The sequence below is a fragment of the Oncorhynchus keta genome, chromosome 19, assembly GCF_023373465.1.
Source record: "Oncorhynchus keta strain PuntledgeMale-10-30-2019 chromosome 19, Oket_V2, whole genome shotgun sequence".
In the NCBI taxonomy this organism is placed as follows: Eukaryota; Metazoa; Chordata; class Actinopteri; order Salmoniformes; family Salmonidae; genus Oncorhynchus; species Oncorhynchus keta.
In genome coordinates, this window is record NC_068439.1 from 16,402,609 (window position 1) to 16,412,746 (window position 10,138).

At 43.8% G+C, this 10,138-nt stretch overlaps 1 protein-coding gene across 1 annotated transcript; it reads left to right on the forward strand.

The window, feature by feature from the left end:
- Positions 1 to 861: 861 nt before the first annotated feature.
- On the forward strand, positions 862 to 9,013 carry LOC127909623 (uncharacterized). Its single transcript, XM_052471776.1, has 2 exons — positions 862 to 1,493; positions 8,515 to 9,013. The coding sequence occupies exons 1-2, from the start codon at positions 967 to 969 to the stop codon at positions 8,669 to 8,671; spliced, it is 684 nt and encodes a 227-aa protein (XP_052327736.1). The 5' UTR covers positions 862 to 966; the 3' UTR covers positions 8,672 to 9,013.
- The last annotated feature ends 1,125 nt before the right edge of the window (positions 9,014 to 10,138 follow it).

Sequence of the window (10,138 nt, forward strand, 5' to 3'; positions counted from 1 at the left end):
TTATCGAAAACTTCAACAAGCATTTCTCAACGGCTGGCCATGCCTTCCGCCTGGCTACTCCAACCTCGGCCAACAGCTCCGCCCCCCCCGCAGCTACTCGCCCAAGCATCTCCAGGTTCTCCTTTACCCAAATCCAGATAGCAGATGTTCTGAAAGAGCTGCAAAACCTGGACCCGTACAAATCAGCTGGGTTTGACAATCTGGACCCTCTATTTCTGAAACTATCCGCCGCCATTGTCGCAACCCCTATTACCAGCCTGTTCAACCTCTATTTCATATCGTCTGAGATCCCCAAGGATTGGAAAGCTGCCGCAGTCATCCCCCTCTTCAAAGGGGGAGACACCCTGGACCCAAACTGTTACAGACCTATATCCATCCTGCCCTGCCTATCTAAGGTCTTCGAAAGCCAAGTCAACAAACAGGTCACTGACCATCTCAAATCCCACCGTACCTTCTCCGCTGTGCAATCTGGTTTCCGAGCCGGTCACGGGTGCACCTCAGCCACGCTCAAGGTACTAAACGATATCATAACCGCCATCGATAAAAGACAGTACTGTGCAGCCGTCTTCATCGACCTTGCCAAGGCTTTCGACTCTGTCAATCACCATATTCTTATCGGCAGACTCAGTAGCCTCGGTTTTTCGGATGACTGCCTTGCCTGGTTCACCAATGACTTTGCAGACAGAGCTCAGTGTGTCAAAGAGCATGCTTTCCGGTCCTCTGGCAGTCTCTATGGGGGTGCCACAGGGTTCAATTCTCGGGCCGACTCTTTTCTCTGTATATATCAATGATGGTGCTCTTGCTGCGGGCGATTCCCTGATCCACCTCTACGCAGACGACACCATTCTATATACTTCCGGCCCGTCCTTGGACACTGTGCTATCTAACCTCCAAACGAGCTTCAATGCCATACAATACTCCTTCCGTGGCCTCCAACTGCTCTTAAACGCTAGTAAAACCAAATGCATGCTTTTCAACCTTTCGCTGCCTGCACCCGCACGCCTGACCAGCATCACCACACTGGATGGTTCCAACCTTGAATATGTGGACATCTATAAGTACCTAGGTGTCTGGCTAGACTGTAAACTCTCCTTCCAGACTCATATCAAACATCTCCAATCGAAAATCAAATCAAGAGTCGGCTTTCTATTCCGCAACAAAGCCTCCTTCACTCACGCCGCCAAACTTACCCTAGTAAAACTGACTATCCTACCGATCCTCGACTTCGGCGATGTCATCTACAAAATTGCTTCCAACACTCTACTCAGCAAACTGGATGCAGTTTATCACAGTGCCATCCGTTTTGTCACTAAAGCACCTTATACCACCCACCACTGCGACTTGTATGCTCTAGTCGGCTGGCCCTCGCTACATATTCGTCGCCAGACCCACTGGCTCCAGGTCATCTACAAGTCCATGCTAGGTAAAGCTCCGCCTTATCTCAGTTCACTGGTCACGATGGCAACTCCCATCCGTAGCACGCGCTCCAGCAGGTGTATCTCACTGATCATCCCTAAACCCAACACCTCATTTGGCCGCCTTTCGTTCCAGTTCTCTGCTGCCTGTGACTGGAACGAATTGCAAAAATCGCTGAAGTTGGAGACTTTTATCTCCCCCACCAACTTCAAACATCTGCTATCTGAGCAGCTTACCGATCGCTGCAGCTGTACATAGTCTATTGGTAAATAGCCCACCCATTTTCACCTACCTCATCCCCATACTGTTTTTATTTATTTACTTTTCTGCTCTTTTGCACACCAATATCTCTACCTGTACATGACCATCTGATCATTTATCACTCCAGTGTTAATCTGAAAAATTGTAATTATTCGCCTACCTCCTCATGCCTTTTGCACACAATGTATATAGACTCCCCTTTTTTGTCTACTGTGTTATTGACTTGTTAATTGTTTACTCCATGTGTAACTCTGTGTTGTCTGTTCACACTGCTATGCTTTATCTTGGCCAGGTCGCAGTTGCAAATGAGAACTTGTTCTCAACTAGCCTACCTGGTTAAATAAAGGTGAAATAAAGAAAAAACTTCCAAGTTACAAGTTACATCCGTGTTACATCCGTGTTATATCCTCGGACCACCCCATAGTGGAATCATTTACAAAGTCGGCTTGTTTGTTCTATGCGAGATAAATATTCCTCTCGGACGCATTCAAGTTGCAAGAGCCATTGGAGGTTAACAGTTAACGCACAACAATTCTTAATGCAGTCGCGGGAAAACACGTTTGAAAGCAGTTTCGCCTTTGTTAAAGAGGGGGCTCCCAGTTTTACATGGCTAATACGTTTATTTCTCTACTCCTTCAGTTCAAATGTTTGGAGTGAATAATACACTGAACAAAAATATAAACGCAACATGTAAAGTGTCGGTCCCATGTTTCATGTGGGGGGGTTCTTCTACATAAAAATTCATTTGAAAAAAAGTATTTGTTGTTGTTTCTTTAACCCGTCATTGTCTGACCCATTGTCCCTGACACGAAAGGAGGCAGTGAATTGCTTATCTGTTTTGTGCATTGTAAAATTCTACCAGTAGGTGACGGCAGTCAGTCATTGTCACCAGGGAAGCTGATTTAGAAAATAGTGACCTCAAGTCTTTATTGTTGGATGGTGTTTACATAAAAGTAGATGAGTCTGAATAGCAAAATTACACAACACCTGAAATGATGAATTACTGAGGTGATTTGTTGAAAGACTATTGACCTACCCAGACAATAGACTTATACATGTTGGTCCCTAATAGTGATGGTGTGCCAAATATCTCCAGTGTTTCCTATACCCCCATTTCCCATTGTATAAAAGCAGGTAATGAATTGTATCTATAATGTAGCCTACATGTGACAAAGGTGGCTTAGTGACATCCTGGAAACTGAGATATTTGAATGTTGACTAAAGTTGGTGATCCTGTTATGTGATGTACCTCTCTGGAATGGGGAAATATGGTTGCTATTTTGTTTCTTCAGTTTGGCAAGGGCCAACATACCTTCGGCTCGTAGAGGCTGAGGACATTCCAGAATGTTTATCAAAACAATGTCTAATGATAAAAACAATGGGCTCTCTTGTTTATAAAATTTCCATTTAACAGCAAATGTTTTAATCACTCTTTTCATTGTTCTGTGGGGAATGTTACTGTCCTGTTTTGATTGTTTGCTATCACATTCAAAACACATGCAGCAGACGCCGGCTATCAGTCTTTTGACAGCAGCTAGCATTTGGGGAAACAGTTTTACATTTAAGCAATAAGGCCCAAGTATATGGCCAATATACCACATCTAAGGGCTGTTCTTATGCACAACGCAATGCCTGGACACAGCCCTTAGCTGTGGTATATTGGCCATATACCACAAACCCGAGGTGCCTTATTGCTATCATAAACTGGTTACCAAAGTAATTAGAGCAGTAAAAATAACAGATTTGTCATACCCGTGGTATATGGTCTGATATACCACAGCTGTCAGCCAATCAGCATTCAGGGCTCAAACCACCCAGTTTATAAATTGTAATAATAGCAGAAAACAGACCATAGTGTGAAATACAAGGGTGAAGTTATTTTGTTCACTCACGTTCTCTCCCTTCTTGCCAACGGCTCCCTGTGGGCCATTGATACATCGACCACCCTGTAAGAAACATCATTATCTTCATCAACATCATCATCAGCACTGATATAACACGGCTGTCAGCCAATCCGCATTCAGGGCCTAAACCACCCAGTTTATAATACTGAATAGCTCACCCGCTCTAAGCACATGTTTTAGTCACATTTCTCAGATGTGCCAAACTTCTGACTATGCAGCATTTTCCAGCCAGGTTGACTCTCATTTTCCTGAAATAAACAGGATTACTGATTGCAACACTGGTTAATGCATTTCTAATTTGTTCAAACAAAGAAACATTCTGAAAATCTCCTCAATTACTAGAGTTTAGATGTAACACCAAGCTCCCAACTACAGATGTAGGATCAGCTTATCCTACCCTAACTCAATCCTAGCCTAAAACCATTATATAAAAATGGATGTGAAAATGTCAACCTTAGATCAATGGTTTGGGACAACCACTAACCTGTAGCTGATATACGTTGACCTTTGACACTGTCACCTAAATGATGAGGTTAACCTTTACCTGAGAAAAAACACCTTTAAATGACCCTTACCTGCCTCTATTTTTTCAGCTCATTTCCTACAATTCTACACATTTTGCCATAGAGTGGAGGCAAATGTTTACCGTTTTTAATATGATAACTGATGAACAATGGTCTATCTAAAAGTTTAGATAGCTGGCCACAAGACTAATTTACGTTTACTAATTTTACAAATGTATGTCCAGCTGACATGGGCTAATTGAGTGACAGCTGATGCACAACCAAGTTTCAGAATGGCACCTTGTGTGTTCTATTATTCCAACTCTCAGCAGTAAGTTGAGAGACCCCAAAAAATGACAAAATAAATATATACATTATTAAATGTTTGTCAAATCTGTCTGTGGACATACAAAAGTCAGTTTCCCTTATCTGTTCAGACCCACTCCATTCTGTGGTTCATCGAACCTCATTATTTTAACTATCGATACTCAAATAAAAATGTAAACATCATGGGCCCACCATAATTCTTATTTCCTCTAAGGAATGTTTAGTAGGGTCATCATAAATCAGGCTTAACATCTGCTTTGTGCTGTTGTATTCACTTTTATTCTGCATAATGAAATGCATTTGAGTCCTTGAACACAGTAGAATACACTGAATGAATCTGTAAAGGCCATGGAAGATAGCCTACTCTTCGCAGACTTTCTTAATAGTCTTCGGTGAGTGACAGCAGTCACTAATTCCCTGGAAGAGGAGATCAGACAGATATGACAATTCATTGAACCCCAAAGTCAAATTAGATAGGGAAAGTCCCACAAGAATGAAAGACTGACAGAATTCCATTTCCCTTTCTGATCCCACTGATCACTAATGTTGATAATGTCACTATGACCTCATCCCAAAGGTCAGGAACCAGTTGTCTCTCTGGGAGGTATGGATCATAGAGTTTACAAAGTTTGTTCGAGTGGTTACCTCCATCAAATTACATTTTTGTATTTTGGACGAGGCAACACAGGGAGGCTTTTTTTGCAGGAAAGAACAGAATTATTTTGCTTAGGAGTCAGGATTTGGAAGGAGTAGAAAGCTGCCTTTAGACACTGGTTCTAGGTCTGTGTTTACAGACAACTTCGGGACAGTTTGGACAAAATAAATGGGACACTTAGGGTTACGTCTCTGCTGCCCAGCTGGCATGGATAGCATGACAGCTGCGGGAACAGAGGTCCCATGACTGGCATTAGGGGGCCAGAGATGGACTTTAGACCTCAATGATACAATACACAGAGTTTTCATAGCAACATCCTCTGGCCTCTGGGATGTTTCCACAACGACAGCTCGTCAAAACTGTGGCTTTCCTCAGGCAACTGGCAACTTGGGCTCCTGAGTGGCGCAGCGGTCTAAGGCACTACATCTCAGTGCTAAAGGCGTCACTACAGACCCTGGTTTGATTCCAGGCTGTATCACAACCGGCCGTGATTGGGAGTCCCATAGGGTTGCGCACAATTTGCTCAGTGTTGTCTCCGGGTTAGGGTTTGGCCGGGGTAAACCATCGCTGTAAATGAGAATTTATTCTCAACTGACTTTCCTAGTTAAATAAAGATACAACAATAATTATTGCAAGCTCTGCTATTGCTAGAATTCAAGAATACTAGTAGTCAGTTAGCTACCCTACATACACAAACAAACAGCAATGGGATATATTAATGCCTCTTGTAAATAAGGACCTGTAAACACAGATATACAATAGGCTGAAATATCAATAGGAATATTTATTATCCTGGCTGTCTGCCCTGGAGTTGCCATACATGTTGACTTGTTGTGTGGGGAGGATGCAACTACAGATGATGACAAAATCATAAGGCAAGTGTTCACCCCATTGAACCAACACACCTCTCTAATGTCAATGCCATCCTGAATCTCCCAGAACTGTCCTCGATAGGTCCACTCCACCATCAGTCCCCCACTGGACTGCCACATGTCCGGAGGCCAAACTGCTGGCGTGCATTGCCCTCTTATCATATGTACCTATTTTGCTACCACCCCCATGGCTGGCCAGCCCACGTGACACCTGGGCTGCTTGTGAAGAATGAGCTCTCATGCTGTGGGGACTAATGCAATGCATGGCTCTATGCTGACATTTGTTTCAAGGAGCACATGTTCTTCTAAAGAGCACAATGAAAAATATTTGAGGTATAAAATATAAGAATTCCCAGCGATTCCAATATACAGGGTTCACGAGCACCAGAAAAAAATGTATTTGTAAGATTGAGATATAGCCTACATTCGGCCTATATGCATCTCTCAAATAAACTATACATTTCTTTCTATGCCACCACGTGTTGCATGCATACTACTGGTAAAATTACAACAAAGATAATGATAACTATCATCCGTGGTTACCAGGTTGCGCTAGCTATTGCTGTAACATGACAGAACATGGTTAGCGGCTGGTGAGTAGTTTAAGAACGGCCCGCTACACGCTTGCGATAGGAAGAATCCAACCTGCGATAGGAAGAAAGTAACGCTGTGCTGTTATTGTGGGTCATAAGATGTGAACGGTTTGGGCTAGAAGGAAGCCGTTTCGCTGTAGTAATGGTGAACGCATGACGTCACGAATTTGCGTGATTTTCTTCCTTATGGCACTCAGAGGCTGTGGAGCAGTGAAGTAATAATTATAACAATTATTATCTCGGTGATTTTTTTTTAGGCGTACTGGTGCTGCCACATTCAAATTTGAAGTCGCATAGCGTAATATTTAGGAGTATATGCGACCAAAATGCACTGTAGACCTCTGCATTGGGCTGGGAAACTGTAATCCCAATATCCCTATAATGAATGACATAATGCCATCTACGGCCAACAAGAGGCCCTTTAGGGTGGTCAAATTTAAACAAAGATGCTGTATGACATACACAATACTATTAGAAATAGGAAAATCACTCACATCTGAGATAACCTGTGTGTGGTAATAATTTGCTAATAAATTGAAAGAAAATAAAAAGGTTGATAGTGGCAATATCAGTTTGTGGGTTTCTCTTTTTATTATACAGTTAATGAAGCTAACCATGTTGAAGGATTCCAGATCTGACTTCTACAGCTACATGCCATCATGAATTGGATTAGTGCAAGCCCTACCCTTGTAACGAAGGTAGGCCTTAATGATGAAATGCACAAGAGGGACATTTTTTTTTAGCAAATAGCACTATCATAAGGGTGTGCAAAAATTATGATTATTATTTTTTCTACTTTTACCCCTTTTCTCTCCCCAATTGGTAGTTACTGTCTTGTCTCCTCAGTGCAACTCCCCTACGGACTCGGGAGAGGCACGCATCCTCCGAAACACGAACCTGCCAAACTGCACTGCTTCTTGACACACTGATCGCTTAACCCGGAATCCAGCCACACCAATGTGTCAGAGAGAAAAACCCTCCAGCTGGCGACCGGCCCAATACAAGGAGTTGCTGGAGATCCATGGGTCACTCAGTCAGCTGTGACACAGCCTGAGATCAAACCCAGGTCTGTAGTGACACCTCAAGCACTGCAATGCAGTGCCTCAGACTGTTGTGCCACTCCAGAGGCCCTACAGAATGTAATTTTTTAAGGTTATTTGATTTAATTTTAAAATAAATGTTAATTATTTTTTTATTAAGTAGGAATTTGTTGCTTCATTGTGCACCATATATACAAAGGTATGTGGACACCCTTTCAATTAGTGGATTCGGCTATTTCTGTCACACCCGTTGATGGCAGGTGTATAAAATCGAGCACACAGTCATGCAATCTCCATAGACAAACATTGGCAGTAGAATGGTCTTACTGAAGAGCTCAGTGACTTTCAACGTGGCACTGTCATAGGATGCCACCTTTCCAACAAGTCAGTTCATCAAATTTCTTTGGATATGTAATGAATGTGGAAGTGTTGCCACGAGCCTAGGAGAGAGAAAACAGATGGAGCTGTCTGCCACTATAAGGCACAGGACCATATGGCGTTCACAGAGCGCTTTGTTCACCACAATGTCAGTCGGGAACCGGTCCAGAACCGCTCAAAGTCCCCCATATAGGGAACTTATTAACATCTGACAGGTTAACCACACAAGACTTTTCTAGATTCTCAGTCCACACTGCCCTTTCACACTTGGCGAAAAGGAACACCTACGTGAGAATGCTCTTCATTGACTACAGCTCAGCGTTCAACACCATAGTGCCCTCAAAGCTCACCACTAACCTAAGGACCCTGGGTCTAAACACCTCCCTCTGCAACTGGATCCTGGACTTCCTGACGGGCCGCACCCAGGTGGCTGGCCCTCGCTACATATTCGTCGCCAGACCCACTGGCTCCAGGTCATCTACAAGGCCATGCTAGGTAAAGCTCCGCCTTATCTCAGTTCACTGGTCACGATGGCAACACCCATCCGTAGCACGCGCTCCAGCAGGTGTATCTCACTGATCATCCCTAAAGCCAACACCTCATTTGGCCGCCTTTCGTTCCAGTACTCTGCTGCCTGTGACTGGAACGAATTGCAAAAATCGCTGAAGTTGGAGACTTTATCTCCCTCACCAACTTCAAACATCAGCTATCTGAGCAGCTAATCGATCGCTGCAGCTGTACATAATCTATTGGTAAATAGCCCACCCATTTTCACCTACCTCATCCCCACACTGTTTTTATTTATTTACTTTTCTGCTCTTTTGCACACCAATATCTCTACCTGTACATGACCATCTGATCATTTATCACTCCAGTGTTAATCTGCAAAATTGTAATTATTCGCCTACCTCCTCATGCCCTTTGCACACATTGTATATAGACTCCCCTTTTTTTCTACTGTGTTATTGACTTGTTAATTGTTTACTCCATGTGTAACTCTGTGTTGTCTGTTCACACTGCTATGCTTTATCTTGGCCAGGTCGCGGTTGCAAATGAGAACTTGTTCTCAACTAGCCTGCCTGGTTAAATAAAGGTGAAAGAAAAAAAGAAAAAAAGGTAGCAACACATCTGCCACGCTGATCCTCAACACAGGGGCATGCTCAAGGGGTGCGTGCTCAGGGGTGCTCCCTCAGGGGTGCGTGCTCAGTCCCCTCCTGTACTCCCTGTTCACTCACGGCCAGGTACAACTCCAACACCATCATCAAGTTTGCTGATGACACAACAGTGGTAGACCTGATCACCAACAACGACGAGACAGCATATAGGCTGGAGGTCAGAGACATGTCCGTGTGGTGCCGGGACAACAACCTCTCCATCAACGTGATCAAGACGAAGGAGATGATCGTAGACTACAGGAAAAGGAGGGCTGAGCACGTACCCCATTCTCATCGACGGGGCTGTAGTGGAGCAGGTTGAGAGCTTCAAGGTCCTTGGTGTCCACATCACCAACAAACTAACATGGTCCAAGCACACCAAGACAGTTGTGAAGAGGGCAAGGCAAAACCTATTCCCCCTCAGGAGAGTGAAAAGATTTGGCATGGGTCCTCAGATCCTTAAAAGGTTCTACAGCTGCACCATTGAGAGCACTGGTTCCATCACTGCCTGGTATGGCAACTGCTCGGCCTCCCACCGCAAGGCACTACAGAGGGTAGTGCGTAAGGCCCAGTACATCACTGGGGCCAAGTTTCCTGCCATCCAGGACCTCTATACCAGGCGGTGTCAGAGGAAGGCCCTGAAAATTCTCAAAGACTCCAGCCACGCTAGTCATAGTCATAGACTGTTCTCTCTTCCACCGCATGGCGAGCGGTACTGGAGCACCAAGTCTAGGTCCAAGAGGCTTCTAAACAGTCATAAGCCACAAGACTCCTGAACAGCTAATCAGATGGCTAACCAGACTATTTGAAATGCCCCCCCCCCATTGTATATTTTATGCTGTTGCTACTCTGTTATTATCTATGCATAGTCACTTTAATAACTCTACGTACATGTACATATTACCTCAATTACCTCGACTAACCGGTGCCCCCCACATTGACTCTGTACCGGTACCCCCTGTATATAGTCTTGCTATTGTTATTTTACTTCTGTCCTTTTATTATTTGTTACTTTTTTTTGTATTTTTTTCTTAA

Excerpts from the sequence above, each read along its gene's own strand:
- LOC127909623 (XM_052471776.1), top strand. The coding sequence starts at position 967 with ATGCTTTTCAACCTTTCGCTGCCTGCACCCGCACGCCTGACCAGCATC. Across the intron at positions 1,494-8,514 it reads CGTAGCACGCGCTCCAGCAG|GTGTATCTCACTGATCATCC; the intron begins GTGTATCTCACT and ends GCGCTCCAGCAG.